General features: G+C 48.7%; 1 protein-coding gene across 1 annotated transcript; it reads left to right on the forward strand.

Annotated features, from left to right (window-relative positions):
* Positions 1-10,801: 10,801 nt before the first annotated feature.
* Positions 10,802-11,313, forward strand: LAJ45_03693 (uncharacterized protein; the record flags this gene model as incomplete). The annotated part of the gene is made up of 2 exons (XM_046113278.1): positions 10,802-11,221; positions 11,287-11,313. The coding sequence occupies 2 exons, from the start codon at positions 10,802-10,804 to the stop codon at positions 11,311-11,313; spliced, it is 447 nt and encodes a 148-aa protein (XP_045973571.1).
* Positions 11,314-15,011: the final 3,698 nt, after the last annotated feature.

Genomic DNA, 15,011 nt, shown 5'->3' on the forward strand with positions numbered 1-15,011 from the left:
GATGAGCCCACCCTCTTCGCAAGGATGAGCTCGAACCACGGTTTCCAAGTAGACCGTGTGCACCTGTGTCGAGCATGTACCTGTGCCGAGCACCTTATAATAAAGGCAGCATTTTAGCCACCATTTGGAGCGGATCCCTAGAGATCAGATAAGATGCTCGGCACAGGTACATTCTCGGCACAGGTGCACACGGTCTATATACGTACAAGTAGATTTAGTTTTGTTGAAATTCACCAAATCGGTGGTTTTCGTTTCTCAAGAGTGACGTTCCGAGGTTTTGACTGTTTAAGACCAAGTTCACCCATCCGACCAGGGCCAGGGGAAAAAACCTCTTTCACCCCTGTCTGCCACTAATTTAGTGCCTGGCAAGCCTCATTCAATGTTTGCACTTGGGGGCTGAAACATGCAACAGCTTTCACATCACATGGGCGTATGGTTTAGGGGTATAATATCTCATTTGCAGTGCCTCTTCGGCAATGAAATTTGAGATGGTCCTGGGTTCGATTCCCAGTGCGTCCAGCCCTTTTGCTTTTGCTCTGCTGCCCTTGTCCAGGAGTATGAGGTTGGGCGGTCAACGGTCGGGAGAACCCCGATTGAAACTTCTTGAACGATTTTACTTCCAATTCCGCTTAGTTCCTACTTCCAACGCTTAGATCATGGGGATTATGCTTCATCTGTTCTTACTTTTTCTTTTGGAGTTCTGCGAGTGGTGGGAGCCGCGGAAATGATAGGCGAGCATGTAAAATCATATCCCGCGCCAAAATACTCGCAAACCACATCAAAAGGAAAAACAAGTAACTGACTTTCCTGAGCGATTATTTCTTTCCCGACCTATATCATTCAGTGTTAAGGAAAATGGCTAGTGCTAAGCGGTAGTTCTGTAGCGTTTAAACTGATGATATTGTAAACCGGATTCCCTTGACTTGATGGTTGATGATACCCTCAAGTCTTCGCAGAATCAAGCCCTATTTATACATGTTGGAACCTATGCCAAGGCCCGCTTTCTAATACTAACTGACACAACGATAATAGAATAAGAGAATGCTCCCGAAGATAACCCAGATAGAAAAGCGCCCCCGCATAGTTCCGTCCTCCATTCTAATTCCGACACGTAACCATGAACCTTGCAATTGCCAGTCACCGGGCTGTACCATACTATTATCCTAGACCTACTTCTCTCAGTAGAACAGCCCACAGCCGTAAACCCCGCTTCCTATTCTATTCCGGGTGAGACACCCAATAGTAAGCGTGCCGTCGTAACAGTATAGTACTAGTGTGGTAACACCGCATGCCCCCACACTACCCGATACCTTTCTATGCTTGTCCTTCCGTTACCCGACCGTCCTCGCATCACAACCCGTCACTCGTATTCCTCACTGTCTTAAGTCTTTAGAACAGTGTTCCGTAGTTCCTGTAACACTACTCCCCCTTCCTAGACGTCGCCCTCGACCGTTAAAACCCTTCTATGATAAAAACCCTGTGGGAAAAATCATAGGGTAGGGAAAGGTATCGAGCTTAGTCCCGCCTGTCCCGTCGTCGCTTACGAGCCCGGTCATTATCGATCGCTGGGCCTTGACTTCGCGTATGGGGTCGTAGGTTCGAGGTTGGCTGGAAGTTCTCGTCTGCCAATGCCTCCTGTGGTTCGGGTGTTGCCAGTCGTTTTCGTGTATTCTTTTTTCTGGTAGGATCCGGATCCTCACGATAGGGTCGCAGCAGCATCTCGTGAAAGACGTCATGAACCCTCCATTCTACCGGGAGTTAAAGGCGGTAGGCTCGGTTGCCCACTACTGCTGATATTGTAAATGGTCCCGTGAACTTATCTGACCACTTGGAGTACCCCCCTAGATTCCGAGTATCCAGCAAGACTTTCTGACCGATAGTGAACCGCTGTACTGCCGGTCCTGGCTTTGACGCCATTCTGTCGAAAGTCTTCTGTAGCGTGTCTCTCGCTAACTCATGAGCCGTGATGATCTCATCCAGGTAGTTATTGCCAGTATCATCTAATCGTTCAATCTCTGCATCCGTAGGCCAATCCGTTCGGGGGTGGAAGCCATAGTTGCAGTAGAACGGCGATTGTCCTGTCGACGTGTGCTTCGCATTATTGTAGGCGTATTCACAGATAGGTAACAGGTCCTTCCATTTCTTGCCTGTTCCTGCCGTATATGCCCGAATATAACCTTCCATGTGTTGGTTGGTCCGCTCTGTTTGGCCGTCGGTTTGGGGGTGGAATGAGGTGGAGAGTCTTCTACGAATCCCCAGTCTATCCGTAATTGCCGCCCAAAATGCTGACACGAACTGCGTTCCTCTGTCTGAGACGATGCTCCTAGGAAGTCCGTGGAAACGCCAGATGTCTTTGACGAATGCGTTGGCGGTTTGTTCCGCGTTGATTCCCGTCATTGGAATGAAGTGAGCCATCTTCGTAAAACGGTCCACGACTACCAATACGTTGCGGAATCCTGATTTCTCCTTAGGCATTTCTACTACGAAATCCATCGAGATATCAGTCCAAGGTGTGGTGGCTAACTCTAGGGGTTGAGGGAGTGACAAGTGTCTCCGACGTTGCTTGGCTCTCTGGCATATGTCGCAAGTCTTGACGAAGTTGGCTACATCCGTGGACATTCCTGGCCACCAGTAGTTCCTATCGATCAACTCAAGGGTTTTATCCCTTCCTAGATGCCCCGCTACGGGTCGATCATGATGTTCCTCAATGACCTGCTTGACCGCGTAGCCCGGTACTACCCATCGACCATCGTGGGTGGGGTCATTCGAATCGGGACTCCATTCAGCGGCAGGCTCTATCTTTACGATAGCAGCCTCCGGTGGTCCAAAGATCTCAAGGTTTGAATCAGGGAGGTGTTCATCCGGAACCGTCCTCCGAACCCATCGTCTTTCCTGTTCATACCAACCCTGTAGTGGCTGAGGCAGCTCTACGCTCGGTATGTTGTACCACTGATCCAACTGATTCCATTCCTCTTCGGGGTTGCCAATCACTTCAGACCCAGTTTCTACGCTGGTCCGTGATTTTCTGACAAACTGTTCTGCACTGAGTAGCTGTTTTACGGGCTGCTCACGCATTACTCCCCCTTCCATTGCGAACTCCGGACGCCTTGTAAGTGCATCTGGCTTGCCGTTCTTTTCGCCTGGTCGGTAATGAATCTTGAAGCGAAAAGGTGCTATCTTCTCGGCCCATCTGGCTTGTCTTCTCGACAACTTCTTGGTCGTTGTGAAGTACTGCAGGTTTTGGTGATCCGAATGTATCTGGATAGGGATGTCCGTCCCTTCCAGCCAATGTCTCCAAGTCAAGAGAGCAGAAACTATTGCGAGCATCTCCTTGTCGTAGATCTCATAGTTAACCTCTGCCTCGTTGAACTTGCGAGAGTGGTAAGCTACCGGATGTAGAATACCGTCCTCGAACACCTGAGAGAGTACTGCGGCCTCAGCCCAGTCACTCGCATCAGTTTCCACGATTGCTTCGCGGTGTTCGTCATAGTGTCGGAGTATTGGAGCAGACGTAAATCTCCTCTTGAGCTCGTCGAACGCGTCTTGCTGTTCCCTGCCCCATTTCCATACGGAACCTTTCTTCAGGAGATCGGTCATAGGTCTGCACACCTCAGAGTATCGGTGGATAAACCGTCTTAGGAAATTGGCGAACCCGAGGAAGCATTGAAGTTCCTTGACCTTGGTTGGGGCTAACCAACCTTCGATCGCCTGGACTTTCTTTGGTGATACTCGGTTCCCTTTTCCTGATAGTATAAATCCCAGGAATTCTACCTCCTGTTGATACCATTCCGTTTTCTCGAGGTTTCCGTATAGATGGTGTCGTCGCAGTCGCTCCAAAACTTCTCGTACAAGAGTCGTATGCTCTTCTCTAGTCTTTGAATACATTAAGATGTCATCCAGGTAGACTACTACGCCTTGATCTAGAAGATCCTTGAATATGGTATTGACCATGACCTGAAACGACGCAGGAGCATTGGTCAAGCCAAAAGGCATTACTCTATATTCGAAGAGGCCGTATTTCGTTCGGAAAGCGGTTTTCCATTCTTCGCCCTTAGCAATCCTAATCAGATTATAGCCATTTTTCAGGTCTATCTTCGTGAAGTAGAGTGCTCCTTTCGTTGCATCTGCCAGCTCGTTCATGAGTGGCAGTGGATAACGGTTCTTGATCGTGATTCCATTCAAGCCGCGAAAGTCGACACATAACCGAAGCTTACCATTAGCTTTCGGGACGAACAGGACGGGTGCCGCTGCTGGGCTAGTGGAGGGGACTACTTTGCCGGAGGGCAAGTTCTCGTCCAAATACTCCCGGAGTGCCTTATCTTCAGGTGGGGAGAGCGAATAGATTGGTCCCCACGGCGGCTGCTTTCCTTCCATAAGAGGAATGGTATGATCCCATTCAGAGTGGTCAGGTAGTCGAGCGGCTCCTTCCTTGGAGAACACGTCGGCATTTTCCTGAAACTCCACCGGTATAGCACTAACGAGAGTCTCGTTTACCGATGCTCTTGCCCAAAAGGGGTGTTGCTCGATCGTCATCTGCTTCTTGGGTGACGCCCTCAACAGCCTGATGACCAGCTCTTCTGGGTCTTGATCGTATATGTCTTCGACTGATACGAAGCATCCATTGACTATACAGTTGTTGCTATGGAAGCTAACACTGTTGCGTCCCCAATGGATGGTTGGTTGATGCTCCTTGAGCCATCGATGTGGTATGACGAGGTCCTCTCCTGCAAACGAGCCAACCTCACAGGTGATAGCCCTGTCCAGATGGTTGCCGATGCGGAGGGAAAGAGGTTGGGTGGTGTGAGCGCCGGAGTTGGGCATAGGGGTACCATCGGCCTGTCTGATAATGAGAGGCTTTGGTCGAGGTTGAGTAGGTATTTTCGCACGGTGGATACAGTCCCAGGACATGATCCAGTCCTCTGTGCCACTGTCTAAGAGTGCATTGACTGTTGCGACATGTTTGGTGCTAGTTGCGGGGTGGTCCCAAGAGATCTCGATCTCGAGACGAGTTTCTTGTGTGTTGGAAGACATGTTTGTATGTTGGTTTGGTAAAAGGTTTGTATTGGTTTTGGGTGTGGTTTTTCGATGGTTTTTCTTGTTGAGTGCGGGGTGAGGGGGTTTATATAGAGAGTTCGAGTGTTTGATGAAGATCATGGTACAACACTTACGCACCAGGCGTTTCGGGGTGTAACCCCATCCTCAGAGTGTGTGTAAAGAGAATTGAATTTCCGCGCGTATAACAAAACAAATATAGAAAATCCCGTGGCCAACCCATAAAAATAACCGTAATACATAAAACCCTTGTCTTCATAACCCAAAGTAGAAAGAAACCCGTAACGCAACATGAGATACCGAAAAATAGAAATACCCAATCAATTTTGATCCTCCAACGTTGTAATCCTTGCCCTAAATGCCTCATTCTGGGGGCCCAATTTCCGCTTCTTTTCACCCTCCCTTCCGTGGTCCTTTCCTCCGGAAGGATACCGTTTCCTCTTCAGGTCGGTTAACCTGACCTTACTCGTCGCCACGCAATCTTTCGCGAAGTGGTTATCTCTACCACAACGGAAACACTTTCCTTCCTTTTGCCACTTCTCCTTTTCGTCCTTGGTGACACCTAAGTCATCCGAGGCCTTGGAGTTGTGTGCTGGCGCGGAAAAAGTTTTCCGAGGTGCGGGGTTGCGCGATTTTCGCCGTTCCGATTTTTCCTCACGAGGTTTCACGACATCCTTGCCACGTAAGATCTCTTTCCGGGCCTTCACCTCGTGATCTTTACGTCCGACCTTCCTAACCCAGGCTAGCCATTCCGCGAAATCTTCTGGTTCTTCGATCGCATTCGAGAGGCGTTGTTCCAGCGAGGAGTTTATTCCTGTTAGGATCATGGATTTCATTACGATGGGTCCGACCTTCGCGTCCCATTCCAGATTCTGCATCTCATTGATGTAGTCATCGATCATGCCAGTTTGACGGAGCTTATCCATCTTCTGTTTGGCTTGTTCTTGACTTGTTCGATTGCCGTACTGAATCCGTAATTCGTTTTTGAAATTCTCCCATGTTCCGATGCTGGGGTCTACCGATAGTCGCTCCACGAAGTTTCGCCAGAATTTTGCCGCACTCCCGGTAAGTTCGAGGGATGCCCACAGGATCTTAGTTTGGTCGTCCCACCGGACTTTTCTCTGAAGTTCAATTAAGACTTCCATTTGGTCGATCCAGTGTCGTACGTCTTCGTCGGCTTTTCCGGAGAAGGGGATTTTTGCCTGTTTTGGCGTATCTCCCAGGGTGGTGCGAGGGGGGTGCATGAGGTCTACCTCTTGCTGCCTGTTACGGCGTCTTCGCTCCTCCCGTTTTCTCTGTCTTCGTTCGCGTGCTCGGCGATCGTCCTCTGAATCGGAGGAGCTGGATGAGTCTGAGGGGGATGGGTCTCGTGGTTTTGCGCGGTTTCCGCCGTTGCCATTATTGCCATTGCCTCCTCTGCCTCCCTGTTCACTCCGTTGGCTTTCTCTTGCCTCAGAGCGAGGGGGTATGGGGGGCTGGCTCCCTGATCCTTCCGGTCTCTCTCCGGAATTGCTAGGGGGGTTCGGTGGAGGTGGCGGGGGTACTATGCCTTCGCCTCCTGAGCCTTCGGGGGCTGCTGCCGTTCTATTGGCTGCTACCCGCATCTGCTCAATAATCTCCTCCAGGTTCTTCTTTGTACCCGCGAACTGGTCTTCCATCGCAGCTTGTCTGTCCCGTTCCATCCTTTCGAGGGCAGCCATAACCTCCGCGGGTATCTGCACAGGGCCATCTTTCGGGAGTTGTTGAACAAAGTTGGTCAGCGCATTTATGTGCTGATCCTGTCGCTCCTGCCTTTCCTGATGCGCCCTAGTAGCTTCCACGATCTGCCCAAGGACTTGGCCGAGGTTGCTGGTAGCGGCGGTGGATTCCGCCCGCAGTTGAGTCATGACCTGGTTGAGCTGATTGTCGCGCTCGGCTCTGTCCCCAGCGAACTTGGCGTGGAGGTCCTCGACGATCTTGTTGGTATACTCCTGCTGTTGCCGGGTGAGTTCCCTGAGTATGGGGATATCCCGCACGTGCATGCTGAGTTCCTCGATCCCGCGGCTGAGCTGTTGTACCACGGGGGCCCCTTGTCGCTGGACTTCTTGCCCAATAAGGTCGCCAAAAGGGTTCTCCACCCACCGTTCCTCTACGTCCATGTTGGTATCCTCGTTGTCGTCCATTACCCGAGGCACCGAGGGCCTCTGAGTAGAGGATCTCTCTCTGATTGGGGTGACGTATGGGGAGAACTCCCGGTGGTCTACCTGCCGCCTCCTCGCCTGCCCATAGGATTCTTCCTGCCTCGTCGATGTGAAGAGGGAGCCTATCGGCACATCTCTCTCTTTCCTGTGGCGCCTCTTCGCTTGGGTCTCCAATATACCTCGATCTCTCAAGGCGATTGAGCTCTCCATGTTGTAATCTTCCTCCGACCGTTGCTGATGAGCCCTTGACATTGGTAAGTTGCTCGAGTTTGAGCTGTGGATGCCTTCTGCACCAGGGTTGAGCAATGAACCAGGGGGCTGGATGAGCAAGTCCGAAAGACCGTTGGGAGAGAGTGATCTTGATTGGGAAGAGATCCGGGTAGTTGAGGATTTCGGGATCGTGTTCCTCGAAGGTAGCGGTGGTCCCTGCTTCTGCGAAGAAACCTGAGTAGTGAAGGTATCCGCAGTATAGATGTTCGGCGCTTCCTCTTCGAACGATGAAGGATGTAGCGCAAAGGTAGTTGTTGATGGCTGCTGTTGCCACTCGGGGGTGCATATAGTACCTTGGTCTTTTCTAATAGACTAAACGCTTATTCTTCTACTGAGAGCACGGTGACTATCCGACACTAAGCAAAATACTCAGAGTATTGGTTTAAGCGAGTAGTTGTCTTATCGAGACTTTTGGTGGTGTATGCGATAGGTAAAGAGTAAAGTTAGGGATAAGGAACAATATAGTGTTAAATTATTTATGCTTTTTACAGTGAGACTATTTGATGCCTCTACCCACATCAAAAAAGTGCAAAAGCGTTTAACGAAATAACTCCTGATCTTTGTTCTTAAAGTTCTCTTAGGTCCTCGGTGATTCCAATAGTGTATGATGATAGCAGGAAATCTGCATCGCACTATGAATACCCCCGTGCTGACTTTTCATCATCTTCGGCTACCTCGTTACAATACCCTTACTCGGTTGGCCATTCAGGCTTGTTCCTTTCACGTGATATTGTCGACCGGATTGCACCCGACTGATGGTTGATGATACCCTCAAGTCTTCGCAGAATCAAGCCCTATTTATACATGTTGGAACCTATGCCAAGGCCCGCTTTCTAATACTAACTGACACAACGATAATAGAATAAGAGAATGCTCCCGAAGATAACCCAGATAGAAAAGCGCCCCCGCATAGTTCCGTCCTCCATTCTAATTCCGACACGTAACCATGAACCTTGCAATTGCCAGTCACCGGGCTGTACCATACTATTATCCTAGACCTACTTCTCTCAGTAGAACAGCCCACAGCCGTAAACCCCGCTTCCTATTCTATTCCGGGTGAGACACCCAATAGTAAGCGTGCCGTCGTAACAGTATAGTACTAGTGTGGTAACACCGCATGCCCCCACACTACCCGATACCTTTCTATGCTTGTCCTTCCGTTACCCGACCGTCCTCGCATCACAACCCGTCACTCGTATTCCTCACTGTCTTAAGTCTTTAGAACAGTGTTCCGTAGTTCCTGTAACATTCAGATCTCCGCCTCTCTGCTCAGCGCGCCGAGAGAGCGTCAAACTCATTCCTCACTACCCCAAAATCGAGTGATACAACATGACCCGTGACCGACGACAACCACCAACGGAGGCGGCCTTTACTCGCGGCTCTATGCTTGGGAATCTGAATGGCGGTTTAGGGGGTTTCTGGCGCCCACCGGATCGACGGGATCTAATATAATTGCTACTTCGGCGATGTTTCTCAAACCCAGCGCGGTGCGGAAATAATTTAAAGTCCTTCTCTCTAATTGCCTGAGTACGTACGTATATATGTACCGGAAATACTCGATTTCCAAAGTACATCCTGTGTTAATATGTATTATGTTCGACGAACTGTCGAAGCCAAAAACAGCGCCTGATATATGGTGAATGCGTATACCCATCTTGATCCCGGTAGGTTGATAACTGTCCAAGTATCGAATCTACTTGCCCACCCACCACATTCTAAAAATACACTTACGCCCGTTTTATCCTCGCTAGAGCGAACCCTCCACAATAGAATTCGACTACGCGCCAGCTCGTACAGTGTGTTTCACGAGGGATTAACCCCCGAGAGAGACCTCAGGGCATAGGGGTCTACAAGGCGAGCATGCTTGAGTGAAAACCCAGCTGCTTGCCTCGACAGTAAACTCCAACTTTTGTAGGTTTAATTATCGCACTGATCTGCCTCGAGATCATCTCTCTTGGTAGGTGCGAGCGAGCAAAGGCATGGACTATACATACGAGGCAGAGCCACATCGACGTGCCCGTCCCCACCAATCTCAAGTAGCCCGTGGGTCGGGCTATTGCCATAGAAAAAATATTAAAATATTCGTATACTGTTAAACTATAAAGCCCAACAATTTACTGATATCAAACTCTCTGGCGGGGAATTGAACCCCGGTCACTCGCGGCTCATCAGATGACAAGCGAGTATACTAATCACTATACTACCAAAGATTGATATAATTGGAGCTTTACTACTTTATCAACTAGTCCTGGGCTCTGGCCGTCTTTAGTCTATTATGGCGCTCTTGGCGGCAGGGATACTAATGGCAAGGATTGTTGTTTCAGTGATCCTTGACGGGGTGGCCGGGAGTCAATGACCATCTTACGAACCAGTACTATACAGAACATCCAACGTACCGTATTAATTCGTCTCAACGGCCGGTCACACAGGACGTTGAAATTCCCCTCTATGGTTATTTGCCTTGAATACGCCCCCCAATCTCCCTCATGCTGGCTAGAAGAGGCAACTTAGACGTCTTGTGTGACCGGCCGCTGAGACGAATTAATGCGGTATTGCGTTACCTCTGTAAAACCATTGTGGTTGTTCAAAGACACCTATTCGATACTCCTAAATTAGCATTATGATGTACATTAGACCCAAGACCCGTCGGACTGGATCTTGTGTGTAGAAACAGCCCGCAACGTCATTAAATTGGATAATAAGGCCAGATTTAGACAAATCAGTCCGTGTTTGATACAGTATGTAGCTGCTCGATAAGGAGATATATGCTCCCACATTAAGTCACTAGATTTTTATTTCAGTAACAAAACACTGCATAGTCTTGCCGAAGGGAGTCTTGATAGACCCAAATCCGAGCCACGGCGTCCGTGTCGCTGGCGCCATATTCGAAAACATAATACCCCTAATTTTCTTGGTGTCCGGAGTGTAATACCGATCTCTGTCTCTTAAGGCTGCGAAGTTTCATCTCATGCCTGTAACCGGCGGAGGGACAAACCAGCTTGTGGGCTTCGAAATCGAGTGATAATTCATGAACTGGTTACGGGAATCATTACTCTTGATTCTTGAAAGCCAAAGGTTGAAAGCCAACACCATAGCGAAGACTCACAACCATCAACTTGAGATATATCGTTATCCTCTCAAGATGAATCAAACTACACCCTATAGCTCGTCGCGATAATGGCCACTATAAAGTCACGCCACCGTTCTGCAACCTAAACTCCAGCCAGACCTCCTACGCATACAAATTTACCAACACAACCAAACTAAACATATAAACCTACAGATACCCAAAAAGAATCATGGGCAACCCAATCCGCCGCTTCGACTCAAGCGACAATCCACTCCCCATCGGCACCCCCGCCACACCAGGAGATCCAGCACGCCCGCCGACCCCCACCCCCATGACCGACCAATCCCCCCTCCCACCTATGCCGCGTACCCCGAACCTCTCCCCTCGCCGCACCAATGAACTTAACTTTCTTCCCACCCCTACCCCTCTTACCACTACTATCAACCCCCGCCGCACTCCCGAGATCTTTGCACATCGCTTACATGACACATTTGTACTCACCCCGCTAGCTCCCACATCCGCGCGACCTCAACCACCCCGCCGAGGAGTAGTACTAGTACGTCAAGGCCAGGGAACACCTGCAGTGCTGCTGAACATGGTTACAGGAAGTGAGGATAGCGATGGAGGGGTAGCCCTGGTGCCTTGTGAGGTTTGTGGGCACTTATGTTCTGATGGCAGGTGGCATTGTGTTCGCTAATAAAGACGGGAGTGAAGTTGGTAGGAGGTTATAGGTCAGAGTAGAGAGATCTCCCAGAGTCCATTATTGCGATTGACCGCGCTGCGATAGATTAGAGAAACGAGTACTTTGCGGTTGAGTACCCAAATAAAGAATTAAAAGGCCCTTTGCCAAACTTAACCACTGCACTACATGCCCCTCAAGTCCACTATATAGCCTCGGTTTTTACCCTGAATAATAAAAAAGTTGGAAACACTGTGCCGTTAATAAGACACTATAAAATAATCCACCAGCTCTGAATCAGCCGGGAATCGAACCCGGGTCGGGCGCAAATCATCAAGCTGATGGCAAGCGCCCGTGATACCACTACACCACTGAATCTTGGTTTAGGCATCATGATAGTGCATTAAGAGGCCCTTACTAATTTCCGGTACAAACGCCAAGAAGTGCGGGTTGTTAGCGTTGAAAAATAGTGTGTTACGGCTTGCTAAGCCTTAGCGACGAGCGCACAGAGGATTCACGAAAGATGGCAAGTAGAATGGATCAAGGGTACTCCGAACTGACAATGTGTTTCGTCCCTTCGGGACTCCCGGTGGTCTGGCTACTTGTATACATCGTGGTTGTAGAGGGCCACCGGGTTACAGTCACGGAGTTCTGCCGCTATTTCCGCGAGCGACTTCTCCTCTCAGGGTCCAGTCTATCCGCAGCCACTACAAGAGATTAAGCCTTCCTCGAAATGGAATGTGACTGAGTCTTGCCTGAAAGAAGTCGGGAGAGAAGGAGACTGATTCCTGTCAGGTGAGATTGATATGGTCGAAAGAATCCTTGACTGAATCCCTCCAGAGAAAAGCCGGTCAAGAATTTGTTCCTTCCACGATTCCGTCCATGGCTGCTTTTCTTTCTCCTATCCTATCGATGGTGTGGCTCATCCTAAGGTCAATCTGTCTACATATCCTTCCACAAAAGTGGGCTCTCAGTGATCCGCTTATCACAGATCATCACTCGGATATTGGCCCGCGACAACCGATTTTTTTTTGTTTAATTCATTAATTCCCGCGACAACCGATTGAAGGGCCGCTGGTTATGCTTAGAAACAACCCCCGCGGGCGGGGGGGGGGGGGGGGGGCGCAAGAAGTCTTCTGCGGTTGTTGAGCTCCAATAGAAAGAAGAAAACAAACAAAGTAATGGAAAAATTGATGAGAGTTACTTCCTCTGCTGGCCGTTTCTATGCTGGACACACTGTGGAGAACGAGAGAGGGTGTGGTGGTGCGAGGGTGAGGGTTGGGGGATATAGCAACTAAGTACTGTTTTGGTAGCGGCAAGGAAGGAAGTGTCTCAACGACTTTTTGTTTTTGGTGATGGATGATTTATTATTTTCTACCTTAGCTCTCTATTTATAGCCGTAAAAACATTTTTATCATGCTGCTAGAGAACAATCTAGAAAATGAAATAAGAGAAGCCATTCCCAAAAAGACAAAAGATAAAAATAAAGGAACGTAAAAGGACAAGAATATAAAGAAATGCCTTGCATAATAAAGGAAATAAAGGACGGGAATCGACAGATGAGTTGTCTTTTTATGTATCGGAACCCTGTTCTAGCAAGTACGAGCCATGCATTAACCGGTCGGAGATTGAGGTAAAACACAATTGCTTGGAGATAGCTTCTTTTAACTGCTCTAACATGAGGTCCGGCGCTATTGTTGGATTCCGGAGTGTTCTCAATCTCAAACACGATGTCGCTCACCACTTGATGTGCCACATAATCCGTTTACGAAGGGCGAGATTCCATGAGAATCTGGCTTACAAAAAATGGTGGCCGCCAGAGAGTACCGAGATATTTGTGTGATGTCCTTGATGTGAGGCCTTAGTGCCTGGACGGCGAAAATAATATGCAGGAGTGTGCTCCACTTCTTTTGCTCGTTACTGGGAGTAAAAGTAAGAGGCTTCGCAAAATCTTATCCCTCATTTGGCCCGATAAAAATGCTGGATGTGATTTCTGCTTTGTGTCTCGAGGGTAGAGGAAGTCTTGCAGCGTGGAGGCAGATGTCGAAAATGAGATATCCTTCGATCATTGCCCCGTCGACGTGATGCATCATGTTCCAGAGAGATTTATTCGTCCAAAGTATTTTTCTTCTTGATAATATTAATATCCTTCCCCTGGAATGATCATGCTAGCATCACGCGACTTCAAATCCTTTTTGCTGCCCCATTCTGACTTCCTATACCCTTTAATCCCTACAAGCGGAGTGCGGCCTTCGGCCACCCAAATGTACTGAGGAAATGAGGTTCGGGCGGTACTGCGATAGCAACCCCTTAGATTACTGCTGTGACTCTGGATTATTGGATCATCAAAACGTACAGGCATGCACTAAACCTCATCTCCATCTCTCTTTATATGTAATCTGTGATACAATAGCTCTAGTATGCACTCTAAGTCATTCAAAGAGTAGCGTTAGTATGTACATGTAGTTCATGATAAAATGGTATCAGGGAAATTCGACCTTCATATATAAAAATATCGCTGTAGTTTTGTCAGTGTTTGTTCTTTTATATCCATCAATTGCAATAGCTACACGCCTTTTAATGCCAGTTCCCTTCCGTCTCGGGAGTAGTTCTTTGTCGAATCATGATATGCAATCAATATTAGAAATACATATAGTGCACTATAACCAATAGGAGACGTTCCTGGTGACGATGAGGAAGACTATATAGTTTAGATATCCTCCTTTTGTACGTTATCAGAATTCTGGATCACTGATCTTTGCCGGCGAGACTTCAAGATGAAAGAAGTGATAAAGAATCTCTTCCGGACACCGGCAGTCCTGACCATAATCCAACGCCGGCAAACCTTCTTCACCATTTTTCCCGCCCAAGGGTTTTCGCCTCTCACTGCCCAAAATTCCCTCATGCGTTACTCTCCGCATCCCCACTCAATCTTCTTTCCATCAGAATTGTGAACCTTCCCCGAAAGCAGAACAAGAGCCATTCCCCTGAGCGAAGCTTCCACCACGACAATAGGGAAGAAGGGTAAGTGCCTACACTGTCACTTAATATTGTGTCTGGGTCCGCGGCCATTTCCATCCGTACTCTCGCCCATATGGCTAGACTGAAAATTAGAGTTACGGAGGTAAGATTTGTCGGCCCTGCAAGTACTTAGGGAAGAGGGATTCTGCAAAGATTGGGGGTCGACGACGGGGGACGGAGAAACTGTCCTGCGCGGATGTTGAGAGAAAATGCGGCCATCGGCTTTGCGATAACGCTCCATTCTGGTGCTCTTAACCCGACTCTTCATCTCCGAAGCCTAGCAGAGAGTCGCCGCGAATGAGAGAAGACCACAACATAGCCGTCCCATCCGTCGTAGCTCGCCATTCATTCCGTGATGCTCTGCTCTCCCTCCTCTTCCCGGGGCTGCGGCGACCACGGCCGTATTACAATCTCCATTGTCTACCAGCCCAGACTCCATCGAAACGTTCCAGAATCTATATATATTTTCTATAGAATTTACTGTATGGTGAAGTTAGCAGTCGTATTCACATCCAGAAAGCGGTCAGCTATCAATGCAGAGGAGTAAAGCATACATACAGCCACTCTGCAAAAGTGTTCGTGATTCCGATTTCGGAGTGAGACATTTCTCTATATGTAACTGCGGTGGGCCATTAAGAACCCCTAAGAGAAGACCTTGCAGTGACCAATGGCGCCCAAGTTAATGAAGAATAAGATCAATGACCTTTTTTATTTTTTATTTTTAAATCATGTTCAATTT

Source organism: Morchella importuna (assembly GCF_003444635.1).
Source record: "Morchella importuna strain M04M26 chromosome Unknown Morimp01GS008, whole genome shotgun sequence".
NCBI lineage: Eukaryota > Fungi > Ascomycota > Pezizomycetes > Pezizales > Morchellaceae > Morchella > Morchella importuna.